This window comes from Cervus elaphus, chromosome 18 (genome assembly GCF_910594005.1).
Source record: "Cervus elaphus chromosome 18, mCerEla1.1, whole genome shotgun sequence".
NCBI classification, from domain to species: Eukaryota; Metazoa; Chordata; class Mammalia; order Artiodactyla; family Cervidae; genus Cervus; species Cervus elaphus.
In genome coordinates, this window is record NC_057832.1 from 117,232,852 (window position 1) to 117,249,718 (window position 16,867).

Below are 16,867 nucleotides of genomic sequence, written 5' to 3' on the forward strand. Positions count from 1 at the left end.
TAAAGATCACTTCTATCACTGAAAAAAAAAGGAAAGAAAAGAAAAACTAAGAAGCAGAACAAAGAATAAAGCAGGTTTCCATCAGCTGGGGCAGCAGGGGTTGAAGTGGAGCCAGGACAGTCCCAGGACCTCGGTCTCAGAAGCGCGAGCTCTGCGCTCAGGTGCCGAGCTTGCTCCGTGGCCGCCAGACAGGCCAACTCTGCTGATCTTTGCAAAACAGAAGCATGACTCCCCCCAGCTGCTCACAGATTCATCATTTAGTGAATGACGCTAAAACAACAGAGCTAAACAGAAAAAAATCAAAAACGAAATCTCCCCACTTACTCTTTATACAACAGGAAACTCCTAATAGGGTAAATGATGTTAAAACACAAAAATGAAAACAGAACTAGAAGGAAAGATGGGTAATCTATCATCTTGAAGTGAAGAAAGGCTTTGTCAGCCTTAAAGAAACACAAAAATCAAAAGAAGAAACTCTAATTAACTACACATACATTTAAAACTTCTGTACAACCAAAATATATCAGAAATAACATCAAAATGGGGAGAAAAAGATCTGCAGAACAGATTAAAACCTAGTATTTATAATATAAAGTCCTTAAAAATCATAAGAAAAAGTTCAACCCAATTTTAAAAGATCTGAGCCCATAACAGCCAACTCATAAAAGAAATAAAAACAAACAACAGATACTTAGTTTTGCTGAAAAAAGGAAGGCAAGCAAACCGCAGTAGTGTTTTACCTATCACACTGACAAAGGTTAACATTTTACGTTGGGAAAACAGAGAAAGCCCTACTATTATGAGTTGGTGAAGAGTGTAAACAAAAAACTTTTCGGGATCAATTTGTTAACATCTATTAAAATGTTATGTACACATATCCTCTTGACCTAGTAAAACATTTCTAGAAACTTTTCCTACAAACTTACTCAAAAGATGTGTAAGAAGAATACTCACAGAAATGCTAACTGCAAAAGGAAAAAATAAAAACCTAAGTGTTCATCAGTTATGAACAGGGCAATCAATTATGGCAAAGCCACGGGACCAGGCACTTGCACTGGTGAAGAATTGTAAAGTGACGGCCCCAAGTAGCAGACATGTTTTATCTGGGAATAATTTTTTTTAAATAAAATACATCATCATTATTACTAACATGTTACAGAAAAAGAAATCTGAAAGAATCACAATCACAAGGGTTCAACTACAGGGTCCTTTGTCTCCTGTTTCATATATTTCTGTGTTACTTGAATTTTTACAGTTAATATTTTATAATGATCTCCTAATTAAGAAAAAGATTTTTACAAAATTTCACTAACCCACAGATATTCCCGGGGGCTTCCCTGTGGCTCAGATGGTAGAGAATCTGCTTGCAATGCAAGAGACCCAGGTTCGATCCCTGGGTCAGCAAGATACCCTGGAGAAAGGAATGACAACCCATTCAAGTATTCTTGCCTGGAGAATTCCATGGACAGAACTCTGGTAGACTACAATCCATGGGGTCACAAAGAGTCAGACACAACAGAGCAACTAACAACACACAGATATTCACATTAGCTGGTAAGAAAGTACCTTATCAATTGCCAAGGTAGCTCATGAAATCTACCCATCCCTCCCAAAAGGTACTCAAATTATATACTTTTACAAAATCTAGTAAGAGCAAACAAAACAGAATCCTAAGCAGTGGATTTGTCAATCCATAATATCAAGCTAAATTATGACAGAAGTTCCAGGCCTAAAAAGTGTTATTTCTTCAGAGCAATAAACAATTTTTAACACTGTAGACTAGACAAGCATTTCTTTGGGCTTTGGTTCATTCTGTTTGTTTTTAAGACAATTGTCAAAATTTGGTTTTGCATTTTGAGAAGAGACTTTGATCTTTGTAATAATCAATTTAACAATTTTTAAAACCCAAACTGTATACAGTGTTCTCACAGAAAAACAGCAAATTAAACACAACTTCTGCTAATTAAACACAACTTCTGCTAGTTTATTTCAGATCACAAAATAAATATTTGATATTTTTGAAAAGTTCACTTTTAAAGTTAAGATATATCATCTTAAGTTTCAAATATGAACTCAAACGTAAGTATATATCTTTAATATACAATAATAAAATAGAAACTCAAACAACATACGTGATCTTTCTTTTCTTTAAATGGTCTTTTTGTAAAGCATAAAATGCTTATATTAGCTTCCTTTCAAAAGAAAAGTAACACCTCCTTATGGTTACTGAAGTAACGTCCCATCTAGTTCCACTGAAAGAAAGCCAGAAAGAAAGCGAAGGCTGTCATGATTTGAAAAAGTTACATGGGCAGGAAGGACTGGCAGAGTTAATACAAGACTCAACCAACTAAGGGTTAAGAGAGACAGACAGCAGCAGAAAGCAACTAGAAACCAGTTCCTTGAGGAAACAAGAAAGGACGGATATGCTCAAGCTGAGAGTCAAGACACTCACATGGGAGCACCCCTCACCTCTCTCTAAGACATGAGAAAAAGGGCCCAGCTCCTTGAACACTTGCTCAAATGCTGAGCAGGACACACTGGTCCTCTAACGCTCAAGTTCACAAAGGAGAGAAAGCACGCGACTGCGCTGGAGTGAGGAGTAACAAGATGCCAGTACACACTGGGTACACCAGCATGTCATTTTTCTTTGCATACAGTAATTTCTATTTACAATCAACTGACAAAAGTACATGACCATGTCAATAAATGATGCAGTCAAGTGTTTACAGGTAAACAAGTTTCTTCCCCTTCAATAAAAAATAAGCCCAAACTGCAAACTCATGAAAGAACTCATATGTCCTGCATTACAAGAGAAGCCTCCCCCTACAAAAAAAATTCATTTGCGAATATCAAGTGACAGGTGATGAACTTAAAATTCTAAGATATCACTAGGAAGAGCAAACCTATATGTATTGAAAAGTCCAGTAGACTTTTAGTTCTCCAAGAATGTGAGAACCTGGGGGTCCTTCTGATGCTGCTTGTATGTTAAACATTCTTAAGAAGCCCCACTCCTTTCATAAGTAAACAAGACACAGAATTCTTACAAGAACACTACATTCTCCTGGAAATCTAAAAATGCATATTGGCAGGATATTTTTAAACTACTACACCAATCACACCAGTTGCCCAGAAGATGGACATCATTTGAGAAAGCCTCCCTTTCAGTCACAACTTGTACAAGTAAAAAAAAAAATCTTGATATGAAGAATCAATGAAGAGGAAAAGTGCCTTGTGGTTTTTAGCAAGAAACAGAAAACGTACAAAAAGAAATGCATTAGTAAGAACTGCAAGAGGAACTCAACCAGCTTCTTCATTAAAACTGGAAAAACAGACACACTACAGAGCATGGCCACTAACATACAGGCTTAGAGAAGATAGAGTTCTTTACTGACTGATAAGACAAAGTAATGATGTTACCAAGAAAGAAGTTTTTGATAAACAGCCACATGTTACAGCAATATGGTGTATATCCCTTGGCCTGTAAGTATCATTTAATAACATTTTTATGCTGAGCGCTCCTTAAAAAAAGATAAACTGAAGCGCAAAGGAAATAAATGTAAAGTATATATATTATAGTCACTATCTTCAAGAAATCAGGAGTATTTTCTAAAAGAAAAAACAGACATACTCTGTACTAAAATCCTGTGGGCAACAGTTTAGGTTCTGCAACTTCAACACGAGCCGCGAGTCTCCTAAAAGCACTCGTGAAGGAAAACAGCAGACTAAAGATGTGGCTGCAGGTCAACTGCAGGGCTCCTTGAACCCAAGTCACTTCATCAGATCAGAAAGTAACCTTGTCAGATTTTCTTTACTAAAATAACCTAGATAAAATTGGTCATTTTAAAACTGAGCGTATCACCTACCTTCTACAAGTACAAAAGGGAATAAAGTATTTGAGTGAATGACTGAAAACTGTCAGTGAATCATCATCATGCTCCAAGAACTTAAACTGAAGACAGCCCTCTTATAAAGGATGAGTTTATAAAGATAAGGACTTAATTAAAGCAGTGTCACAACAGCACTTAACAAATGTTCAAAGAAACAGATTTTTCAGGTGTCTGGGTCAACAGGGCAGTCCCAAATTCTGCCAAGCCTTCAAGCCTACTGCAAAGAAAGTCTTTGCAAAATAGGCTAACTTACCTATTTTCTCCCTGCTTCTGACCTAGTTGACTCCAACTTTCAAAGCATAAAAAAGAAACTGATCTATTTTGGAAATGCTCAAACTGAAGAAAAACTAAACAGAGATAGAGTCTTATCTGAAAAGTAAGGAGACTAGACAGAGATCATTAAAGTCCTTTCCAGCCCTGAAGTTCTATTACTTACTATAATAACACCGAAAAGCTTATCACAAACTATATAAATCTTTAGCTTCCAAAAGTCAGTGATGACGGTTTTAAAGGGGGTGGGTGGCTAGGAGGAGTATAAGATGAATCATTTGAAGCAGAATCAGCTGTCAAGAGACGCTCAAAAACAAGCGAGCCTGACCAGGTCAGAGCTCCAGGCAACAAACCCTGAACCCTGAGGCTAGGGGTTTCTTTCCTCCTTTTCCTTCCTATTTTGTGAAAATATTTCTTCTCAACCAGTATGGAGTACTAAGTTTAAAAACCACTTGTTTTTATCAAAATACTAATTTCTTCTTACCATTTGTCCCATAAGCTCAATAAAAAGTTAGGTATCTTTACATTCAATGACTTTTATCTCTACTAACAAAATTAAAAGCAAAATTCAATTAGTAAATATTCATTTGAATAAACTATACTCTTTGATTAACACCAAAAATTGTATCATGAGCAATTCCAGTTGTACATAAATAACGAACTTCAATAATTTCTTAATGTGTCTGAGCAAAGAGTACTCTTTCAGGCCCACATCAGATCACTAGAGCAAGGAAACTGACTTTAAGCCCTCTAAGTTACGTTTCCTCACCCGGGAGTGGAAAAGGGGCAACACAGCCATCACAGTGATCAAATCACAACAGACCTAGTGCCCTGCCAGAAATCACCACTGCTGCGACTTTTATTATCAAGGCAGGCCGGGCTTTTGGCAGCATTTTGAGATTTGTAATGGGTGGCAAAAACAAGTGTTCCATGCATTTCCTACTTTATTTCTTCAAATTTCTAAGATTTTTCTCTCTGGGGAGAAAAAAACAGAGGTTTCTTTTTCCTTCACTTCAACACTTTCAGAACATCACCAGACAAAACTTGCCAAAGAGCTAGTGAGAGGCCACACCCTGACCCTTCGAGGGTGTTCTCACCAGCACAGAAGGGGTCTCCTTCACCTTCAGTTACAAAATATTTAGTGCACTTTATTTACATATGTACAGTAGTAAGTACATATTAATAAGTCATTTACCTCAACGCGTAGGTCCTGACCTGTTCCATGTGACTGGAAGGTGTTAATACTTTTTTTCATATAATACATTTTATACAACTGCAAATCAGAGCTTAAAGAGCTGTCACCCGACAAAATTTATAAATAACTAAGAATCATCCCAAGCCATTTTTCACCATCAAGACCATGAACATCATCACTAAAACCACTTCTAGGACCATATCTGTAGCACTGACCAGTCCTTGAAGCCAGTCCATCACATGACCTCAACAGGCCTCATATGACAGCAAATTACTGCTTAATTATCATAATACCATATTAAAAATGTCTACTCGTTGAAAACATCATTTTAGAACAAATTCATTCCATTGTTTAAATGCATCCCATGTTTAGACACCCAGGTCAACAATCATCTACTCCGTGGTGTAATTTAAATTTCATCTCACTTTCTTCCCTCTGCTTCCATGCCCGTTCAGGTAGCATTTCTTATCATATGCCATGTCTTCCTGTATAAAACTGGCACTTAAGTTGAAACAACTTAACCAAAATCCTACTGATTGGTTCATACTGTGTAAGTTTCTGCCATTTTCTCTTCATCTTGCTACTACTACATTTTAAAGTGGTACCTCATTATAAACCTACCATAGATTTACTGCCTTCCTTGGAAAACAATAATTTTTTGGAGTGATTAAGATCTACTTCATTCATCCAAAAAAATGCTATTAACAAATGAAATTCTGACCTCTCAACCCCAAGTTTTGAAATTCCCAGTGAGCCTTAGAATTTAAACAAAATGTGTTATAAAATGCTTGTTAACTCCATGAGTATGCATGAAAAAGAAACATTCTTCCAGCATGGCTAATTCATAAGAAGGGGGAGAAAAAAAAGAAAAGTGTGGGTCAGAAAGCCGTGCTCTAACTTTTGATCTGATGAGGACATTTAAGAGTATTTTAAGTTCTTTTTTAATGAATAGTCTTATAAAGTCTAGGGATCTATCTAATAACAGTGAAAGTAGAATTCTAAACATAAGAGCTCTGTTACAGGAATAACTAGAAGCCATTAGCAGTTGCACATTAAAGAGAAACAGCAATAAAACAAGGGACATCCGAGGTCAATGGTTCCCTCTCAATAACCAACCAACATTCCAACAGCAAAAACCAAAATGCACTGATAATTTGAACAGCGCATGAGTTCACCAACCTCCCTGGTCCCGCGCAATGAGCTCACAGAAGTCAGGATATGCACAGGCTGGATTCTTCGCTGTTTCCACTCTTGGTTTAAGATTTCTGTTCTTTCCAAAATTTTCTGACGATTGGAACTAAACATACTCTTTTAAGAAAAAATGAAGGAGAGAAGAAAAGAAATTGTTCATTGTTAGAAAATTTGCAACATCTCTAATGAAGGTTAAAATTGCATAATTTGTCAAAAGTACCAGGGATATTCCTTCAAAAGCATACGGATTTTACACTAAAATGTGGCTTCCCACATTCAAATAATACAAAAACACAACATCTATTATTTTACTGAGAGTAGAAGGGGAACAAGAAATCATTTTTGTCCTTTGTCAACTGTGTACATATCTTTTTTAATTACAAAGACTTCAGGAACACAGTACCATGAAACACCCCTTTATGCTTGGATCCTAGGTCTTGTCATGCAGTGCACAAAGCTATACTGAAAAGATGGTGACAGCCAAGTAGGCTGAATTAGACTAAAAACTTATCCTTTCACTATGCGCATGGTATGTTTTTATGTTAGTTAAGACAGACCAAGGACCTCAACTTCCAAGCTTCCATGTCTCTTACAGTAAAAAGGCCACTTTCCCTCTCACACTAAAGCTTATCTTGAGGGCTGTGCCGCGTGCTCCCAGGAGGCAGAGGGTACCTTGACTTCGTCAGCGCGCCTGAATCTCTTGAGCTGCCGCAGGCGCATGTACTCTGACTTTACGCGCTTCCGCCAACACACTGGTCCCTTCTCAGACTTCTTCCCAGTCTGGCCCATGATTATTCTAAAAGCAATGGTTTCATATTAAAATTGCTGATCTGACCAGCCTGAATATGATCACTTGTGTTTTAACCCCCAGCAAACTAACCACCAACTAAAGAAATGACACATAATTACGCTCTTGGTATTTGCAAGAAGGGTGCTCACTTGTTCTGGGTTGTGAAGTCCTTAAAAACATTTCATTCCAGGTATAAATTTTTATTTAACATAACTTTTCAAAGACATTTTTATATACAGATACTCCACTCCTAAACTGCAGTCATTCTACCAAAACAAGACCCATTACAGGAGTTAATTATACACAGTAAGGAGCTATGAGATTCACACTTGTGGAGTGAAATAAAAATGTAGACACATGTTCTAAGTTTTTCATCATTAAATTAGCTGATATAGGCACAAATAAATGACTGGAAGAGAAATCCAAAAAAGAAGTAAAATCTGCATACAGCACTAAAGGTAGAAAATATACAGAACAATATATGATACAGGTACAAATTAAAGTATTCCCCCTACATGCACTTTCAACCATGCTTCTCACCTTCAACATGGCGATGCAAGGCTGTGGTTTTACCTGTGGCCACCTTTCCTCCCATGCGGCCTCCCAGAGAAGGCAGGGACTCAGAGGCTCTGGAAGCCCGTTAGGTGCGGCATGGGCTCAGCCTGCGGCCCACCAGGTGTCCAGTTCACACTACAGAGTCTAACAAGTGTCCTCTTCTAGAACATTTTCTCAAAGTGCTAGAATTGTACTTGTATCTTCAAAAGATTAGAAGGACAGTCCTCTGTCGGATGGCGCAAAGGGGCCGCGCTGGGGATCTGGGCTCTACTTTCTCTAGGCACAGAGGAAGTCATGGAGGGTTCTGAGTCAAGTGGAAGGAAGACGTCCACTGTGGAGGGGCCCGCTGGCTGCAGCAGTGACAGAAGGGGCTGCAAGAGAGCCAAAGGCAGAGGCGTGGCCGGGGGGGGGGGGCGGGGGGCGCGCTCGTACAAGCCCACTGGGGAGGACAGCAAGGGAAGGGTTTCAGTCTGCGGAGGCGGCTTTCTGGCCTGAGTAACTGAGCAGTTTCAGCACCTGTTTACATACAGCCCTCAGGCACAGAGAAAAATGCCTAAGGAGAGGAATCAGAGAAAGAAAAGGAGTCCAGAGGTCAGTGGAACTTTCTGTAGGAATATTCCACCACCAAGCCACGACAGACAACGCCAATGGTGGATGATTCAGGCTGAAAGAGGAGCAAAGAGAGCAAGTGATAAATGACTAGTAAGAATTGGACGATGAACATACAAAGATGAATGGAACACAGAACCTGCCTTGTGGAGCTTATAGCCCACCTAGGAAGGCCTGAAAGAACAGACTTTACAATATGAGATAAACACGCAAAAGTACTGGGGTTGAGGGTGGGGGAGTCAAGTAAGGAGGGGTAGAAGGAGGGCAGAAAAGTGACAACTCAACCTTCACAGCTGAGGCGATTTCAAAAGCACAGAGAGCAGGCGCTAAGAGCAGGAGCCAGGGGTCGCCGGCAGACCCTGCAGACAAAGGCACCCCAAACAGGTGAAGAGCCCAACCACAAGAACTGAGGGAATGAGAAGAATGAAGAGATTTCAGAACTTCAGATAAAGACAGCTGAGTGAGATCAGAGATAGGATGAGTCCTGTAAAAGGTTCAAAGTGCGCCCTTGCCTGGGGTGCTGAGTGGAACACTCCTGGGAGCTGAGGAGACTAACCTCCACAGCTGACTCCAGCTTGGCAGAAATGAAGAACCCCAGGAAGAAATGAGGAAGAAGGTGAGGCCAGGCCAAAGGACGCCCGAGTCTGGGAGAAGCTAAAGCTCTATTTAAAAAGTGACTCTGTGGCAATTTTTTGCTTTCATATCTGTGGTTAAGACAACAGATAGGCTCAGGTGATTCTATGCAAATCATTTTCAGATATTTGGCACTTCAGAGGCCTACCCAAAAGGGGGAAATATCAGGTAAAAAGGGATTATCACCACTTCATTAGCTCATAAACTCATCACCACTACCGCCTCCACAAATTCTTGGTCCCCAGCAGGCGGTGGTGGTGCCGAGTCCGATGAACCTGCTCTGGGAGCATGGCTCTTGTCCTCACTGATGTCCAGCACAGTTATCACTACAGTCTTTAAGGTGCATTTTTTCTGTCGTGGTGAAAAGGCATCATCAGTTAGCACTTCATGTTTTCAACCCTGGAATAGCTTCCAGAGTCTGTCAAGACAGAACCAAGGCTGTAACTAAACTACCAAGTCTCACAATCAACAACAGGACACTTCAAAGCTTATTTGAAACCAACATCTCCGTAAGAGGGCGTGTGTGGATACGTATCCACGTTTATAAATTTCACAAAGCTCTCCCAAATAATGAAAATGAAGGTTTTTAAGTCACAGAATGATCTGGTAAATATGCACAATAGACAGGAAAAGAAAATCATGATTCATTTAAGGGGAAATTATCCAAATATAAGGTTCATGACCTCTGAATTAGAATAACAAATAAAAGTATACAGACTGCTCCTCAAAAGTATAGGGATAAACAGGCAGACCCATGAAAAAATTAACAAAACTTAAGGGACCATTAGAAGGATGTTTTACATAAAACAAGCTCCCTCCCTCAGCACTGACAACACATTAAAATCACATTTTCATGTTCTTCACCCCACTTCACCCCCACTGGAGGTTCCTCCACCTCAAGAACAGTTTTTCTCCTTTGTAAAACCCCAGGGCCTGGCTGTATGCCTGACAAACAGATTTTAAAACAAACAATAAAACCAAAAGGCAGGTCTAGTGACATGTGCGGGTCACGAGCCGCGGTGCCACGAGGCATGAAGGGAAGGGGCTGCTGTGCTGAGCACGGGAGGGGGGGGGGACACCCCATGACGAGAAACCTGGGAGAAGCCGAGTCTCAGGGCGGTCAGGGCCCTGTGGTCCTCCTGCCCTGCAACAAGTGAAGAGATCCTGAGCGTAAAACCCGGAGCCTCCAGGATTCCCTTAAGGAAGCTGCTCCTGCCTGAGACACCTCATCCAAACAAACTGGGTACCAGCACCCCCCACAGCTGGCTGCAGACACCCAATCCCGGCAGGCCCACCCACCTCTAGGCCAGCAGGCAGAAGCCTTCAAGCCTTCAAATTCGAGCTCCCCCAGCCCCTGCCCACCCTGAAAGCAGACAAATGAGTCCTTCTGACTCCTTCCCACCACATCTCAGCCCAGTAAGAACTAAGATAGCGCTCAGAGTACTCGTGGATTAGCAGAAAGGAAATTTCACTAAAATGACTTGCTACCAAATGGATGGGGATGTGGGAGAAATCCAGTTTTTAAATTTCTCACTCAAAAGATCTGTTTAGTCTCATAGATGAAATGACACGAATATGATTTTTATTCCAGAAAAAAAAAAAAAAACAGCTTTTCTTATTCAAAGCAGATATAGCTCAAGTCCACCTGTATACAATGAAACTAAAACGACAGTTATATGCTTTAATTCAAAAGACAAACCAGGGTATGGCAGGGGACCATCCACAACTTAATACAATGTCATACAGCCTGTCAGGACTACAAATAGAGAGATTAAAGAAACTAAAGTAAGATTATACATAGTTCAGAGTCTGTTTTATGAATCAACCAAACCTCAATTGTTTTGGATTAGGCTTTCTGCCACATGAGACACAGCAGGGATCTGAGGTATAGTCTTAGTACTGCGTGAGTGAACAGAAGACAGGTTCTGGCCCCATGTCCTCCGGGTCCATAGCAGCGGGCCCAGGAGCAGACCTACTCCACCCCTGCCCTCGGGTTTAGACACCAAGACACACCTCCACCTGCAGTGACTAGGCCACACAGCCCAGGAATCTCATTCTTGTCTATCAGGTCCAGCCCTCAGCCACTTGTGAGGGGCCTTTATTACCTAAGGTAACATTCCTGCCCCTCCTTACTCAGCTGAGGAATTTAAAAAAAAAAAGAAGGAAAGAAAAAAGGTTCCCTGGGCATTTTCGGTGCCCTTGATGCCCTTCTTTAAAAGGTTTTTCATTCCTAAAGGATTTGCTGCATCAAGGCATTTGCCATCTACTCAGTTGCTGAGTTATGCTTCTACTTATCTAAAGAAAATTATACATTATGTGTACTACTTATCCTTCTCACCTAATTGCGTTAACTCTGACTCCTAACTGAAGACTCGACTGAGGAAGGTGAAATCCAAACAACATTTAAAAGTACTACAAGTGCAATACTCTCAATGTCCTTCCCTAAAGAAAATTGCCAAGTTTGAAAAATCACCAATCTTTAATAGTGCTTTTATATTTAAAACACTTTTGAGGGCAGCTCAAAGTAATATAGGTAATATAGTAATATAGTCTCACCTATTTATCTTTTTAAGTTAAAAACCACTGTTTTAATAAATTCAAAAGTAAATTAATGGTAAACAAGATTTTGTAGGTTAGGATTAGGAGAACTTAGACTTATAGATGTGAACTCTTGGTAAGAGATAAAAATTACCAAAGGGAAGTAGGTCGTATGCCTGAAGAGCTTCACAGAAAACACCCCCATGAGAAGCAGACCGGGAGCAAGGCGTCCAGGGAGGCAGGCACACGGAGCTGCTGCCTGCGCCCCCATTCAGGGGATTCATGAAAACGAGCAGACACTACTACATGTCACCGCCCGCCCCAGCTGGGCAGAAGGGTGCCCTGGTGCGTAACAGCGCCGGTTATGGGCGCAGGGCACAGACGTGGGCCGCACGCTCTCCATGTCCCACCCACAACTTAAACAGAGGCGCATGTACGGCCTGCAAAGCCAGTCTCCCTGGGCTGGACCCAGCTTTCCCAGAACCAGCTGTGTGAGAACCTGGCCAGGTTCCCACATCTCTTGGTGCCTCCCTGTCCTCACACCATGAGGAGCATCCAGGTCACAGGGCAGTCCCGAGAAGCCCGCTCAGGTCAGGCACTGCCCAGCGCCCATCAGAGTAGGCGCGGCACCAGGGAGGTCCTGCCACCATCACCCACAGGTGAGGGAGAGGAGGATACAACACCCAGAGAAAAAGTCACACGACAGATGGGTGTGAAAAGTCACATTCTCACATGGGAGGCTGTAGGCAAGTAAATAAGAACAGAACGGGATTCCAGGGATCTCAGGAAGGAATGCAGACCACACAGCGGATCCAAGTGAATTGAAACCTCAGGAGATAGGCCCATGGAAACAGGCGGGCTAAAGGAGCCCACCTGGGAAACTGTGGAAATCTGTGTTTCAACCGGACAGAAGAAGGCTGAGGACAAAAAGAACTGGGCAGAAGCACTGTCCTCTAGCTCAATTTCCTCATGGGGAACCAGGGCCAAATAAGGAAGAGACGGTGATGGACCAGAATCGGGGACAGCCGTGCGAACTCCGAGAGATGCAGAGCATCCCCGGGTGAGCTGGCGGGCGGGGCCTTTCCCAGGCCATGGAGCCCAGGAGCAGGACCCCACGTCTTCTTCCCCTGGATCCCATTCTCTGGCATAAGGAAGCCGGGCTCTGAGGAGACGGCCGTTCGAGGGCTGGGACCAGGAAACCAGGAGGAAGGCCTGCAGCAGAAAGGAAGGGAGTACTCTGAGGAGGAAAGGCAGGAACCAGACTGAAGGACTCCCAGGGGCCAGAGCTGCAGGGGTGTTAGCTGCAAAGGACCACAACAGTATTACAACCAAACTAACAAGTATCCATGAGTCTAGGAGCGAAGGACGTGGAAGCTAAATAAGCAAATGGGGGTGGGGGGGGCAAGTCTTCCTTCCACGGAATTTCAAAACTGGGGTGGGCAGGGTCCCAGTGCAGAAACCAGCGACACCCCCGACCGGGTTATTAGCTCACCCTCTGCCTGCACCCCATGACACTTGCCACATACAGGTACACATACAGAAGGTACTCATATCTTCCCCCAACCTCACGGCCTGTCACTTCAGTTGCCGCTTAAAAATGTATCAACCCAAACTGAAGAGTATTTCCACCAAACACCTGACCAATAAGTTAGGTTATGATAACAGGGAAAGACTGAGGAATTGTTACTGATGGGAAGAGACTTAGGAGACAGCTGAATGCAACCTGGTGTCCTGCGGCAGAATAAGAACTAAGTAGGACACCTGGTGATATCCAAATAGAGTCTCCAGGTTAGTTAACAGCAATGTAATAATGGTTTCTTAATTATTGACAAATATACCATGATTACAGAAATCTAAAATTATTCCAAAATAAAGTTTCTTTTTTAAAGAAGAAAATTAGCTTATACAACAACCTAAAGGTTTTCATTCTAAAAGCACCTTTTTTAAATGATAAACTGAACAGAAATATATTAAAAATTAAAGTGCTATGTAAAATGTTAAATAGGAAAAAACAAAAAATATACACAGATGGAATTTGAGGGGGAAATTCCCACATCTAATTCTACTATTTAAAAACAAAGACATTACTTGAGTAATATAAGGGAGGGGGGGAATCTCCATATGAGCTTATAAGATGGTGTCTACTTAAAAAGATAATATAGGCTATAGGCTATATTATAGGCTATATTAATAAAAATACAGACTCTGAACCAAGGAAAGTAATTGTTCCATTGATTATACACATACTGATCAAAGAAATCAAACAGTTCTATACAATTCAGGTGTCGTGTACAACTAGTCCTGTTCAGGATGAACAGAGAAGCATGTCTCTGACCCAGCTGGGAGATAGCAGTAAACACCTATCACAGAAAAGAGCATCTGAGTTTGGAGTTTTAACAGAGAAGTGTCAATACACATTCACCGAGTTATTCAATATTTACTGAACATCTAGCACATTCTAGGTACCCTTTTAAGAACGGAAGGCTCAGAAATAAATAACAGACAAAAATCAATGACCTTACAGAACTTAGTCTATTGGGATGGAAACAAATCAAAAACAAAGAAAAATGTTTAGTATGTGAGATGGTGTTGAGGGCTGTGGAAAAAAACACCACCAACCAAACAGGAAAGTAAGGTGAGCCAGGTCCGCTGGGGCTAGCAAACACAGAGCCCTGCTGAGGCGCTCAGCACCCAGTGCGGGGTACAGGCCCACGGGGCGCAGAGCTCACCAACCTGCATTCTGTTCCCACCAACCCACTCGTAAAATGTGCAAGAGTACTTTCCAGTAAAGACTCCAAAACTAACTGAGTCCGTATCTATCCAGAGCAGGCTTCAGTGACTCCACAATGCTCCAGCGATCAACACAGCTCTACAGAATCTCCAAGTGGCGTTCAAGCGGGCATTCAAGGACTGCTAGGTGTCACAGCTCAGGTGAACCACTAGGTCAATTATCCTGAACAAACAAAGACTAAACGTTAACAGCACTTTATAACACATACATGCTCTGTTAGCATTATTAAGCCAAATTAAAGAAATAGATTGGCTATTCATGTTAACAAAACAGCATCATTAAATATGTGTTGCTGATTTGACTGTCTATTTAATCTGTCAGTTTGCTTTGGTGATACCATAAGATGTTTATATCTGTACATTTTTAGAGAGCATATAAATAAAGCTAAAGTCAAAGCTAAACCCAACAGTTGCATTCAACATTCAAGGTTGAAAAATATATTAGAAACTGCGTTACTGAAGTAATTTAGGAATAAAGTGATAAGAACTTCTGACTGGGTTGGTAGTAGTGTGAATGGAGAAAATAGACAGCAAGAGACACTCTAACATTTAAAACCCTGATACACTCAGGTGGAGAAAAAACTGAGCAAAAGAGATTAAGACTCCCTAAGTTGGCCACTGCAACCACTAAGAATCCGAACGCAGACCCAGATGGAGACATTAATTACTCACATAGCAATCAGCCAGCACAAAGCGCAGACAGGACGTTCTAAGGAAACACGACACCGTTCATGAGCTAAAAGGGTCTTAGGACACCTTGAGCTTATACAAGGTGTATCTACTGATATTTTTCATATTAGAAATGTAAAACTGAGAAAGTTTTAAAACATATTAAAAAAACCAATAGCAAGTCTGTCTCATGATAATATAATAACATGTAATGTTATTATAAAATGTTAATGTAACACATTTTATTTTTAAAAAACTATTTTCCTTTTTTAAAAAATTAATGAGGGGTACTGTTTTACATTTTTGCCAATTCTTTAAATATCTGTCTTAATAGCAAACAGCTGGATTGCCATATCTGCTTCTGCACTCAATCTGCTCCAACATGCTGTTTTGGTTGAAGAAGATCCCTTCCCAAACAAACACTGGGCTACAGCAGGGAAGGGCGTCCTCATGGCTTCTGAGCTCATGGGCAATCTCATGCTCGGACATTACTCCAGAACTGTTTTAAGAGAAAAGTGACCAGAGCAGCGTGAGATTCAACCTCACAGCTGCTTTTCCTCAAGACAACCTCTATCCTTTGGTAAGCAGCGGTTGTTGCTTAAAACATTAGTTGCAATGAGGGATCTAAAATTGTATCAATAAACGTTCCTACTCTGCTACATTAAAATTCATTGGTCTGTCTCCTTTGACTGCATCTTTAACCCATGCGTGACTTTATAATATCATTTCCTCAATTTGAAAAACACTGGTCCACTGAGTTATGCAGATTTTCCATAAGTTCCCATATTTCAAAAAATCATTGTTTGTTAAATCCACTGATGTCATCAGAAAAGTCTTTAAGTATTTATTGGAAAAGCTGTCAACCTCACCATGACAGATACCAAGTTTTCTAAAAATTCTAATTTTTGCTGGAAAACTCAAACATTGCCACTGGCAACAAATAATGGTCAGTTGTTCTCCATCAAGTGACAGGCTCACTTTGTTGAAAAACGTCTGCCCCATACCCAAGCTGGAATAATCACTGTCTGTAAACCCCTCTTTCAAGTGAAAATGGCTCCGCGTGAAAAAAGCAGCTGGTGCTCCATCACGTAAGTGCGGCTCCCAGAGACCGTCGGACTCGGGCAGCGTCGAAGCCCCATATGCACATTCCTTTCCTGTGGCACAGAATATTTAGGTATGTGCACTCAGGATCAAGAGTATATAAAATTAGTAACTGCTTTCACTTCACTTCACATTCTCAAAAAAACATTTTTTTTTTTAAACTCCAAGTGCCACAGTGCCAACAGTCCTTATCTACCACTGCTCTTCCACCACTGGAGCAGATGTCAACAAGTAACATCTTAAATTACTACCAAAATTGTTTTTTAAAAGTATCTATTTGGCTGGATCAAGGTCTTAGTTGCTGCATGTGGGATCTGGCTCCCTGATGCCCTGCCCTGGGAGGGCAGTCTCAGCCCCCGGACCACCAGGGAAGTCCCACTCCCTGCGGCCACAGAGCACACTTGGAGAACAAGCATATCCAGACCATGTGAATCAGAAATCCCAACAGTACCCCAGCTTTTCATCTGCCTAGCAGACAGCCTGGAGCTGCCATATATTCAAATTATATTTCCTAAAAGACAAGTTTGTAAGAACGAAAGCCTAGAAATCACCATTTTGTAATTAAAAAAAAAAGGCAAACAAAAAATCTCTGTGAGAGCTTCGCTGGTGACTCGGTGCTCAAGAATCCGCCCGTCAATA

At 41.2% G+C, this 16,867-nt stretch overlaps 1 protein-coding gene across 5 annotated transcripts in view; it reads right to left on the minus strand.

Moving 5' to 3' along the window:
- Window positions 1–16,867, minus strand: part of EZH2 (enhancer of zeste 2 polycomb repressive complex 2 subunit) — a 56,329-nt gene that overhangs the window by 25,814 nt on the left and 13,648 nt on the right. For 2 of the 5 annotated variants that reach the window (XM_043872207.1, XM_043872205.1), the window contains exons 2-3: window positions 7,216–7,339; window positions 6,532–6,660 (exon numbers count right to left, since the gene is read on the minus strand). In XM_043872207.1, coding sequence (XP_043728142.1) covers window positions 6,532–6,660; window positions 7,216–7,332 — 246 coding nt within the window. In that variant the 5' untranslated portion in view covers window positions 7,333–7,339. Of the gene's footprint in view, window positions 1–6,531; window positions 6,664–7,215; window positions 7,340–7,873; window positions 7,899–16,867 lie in introns of those variants that run through there. The other 3 variants (XM_043872210.1, XM_043872208.1, XM_043872206.1) reach the window with 2 other exon arrangements.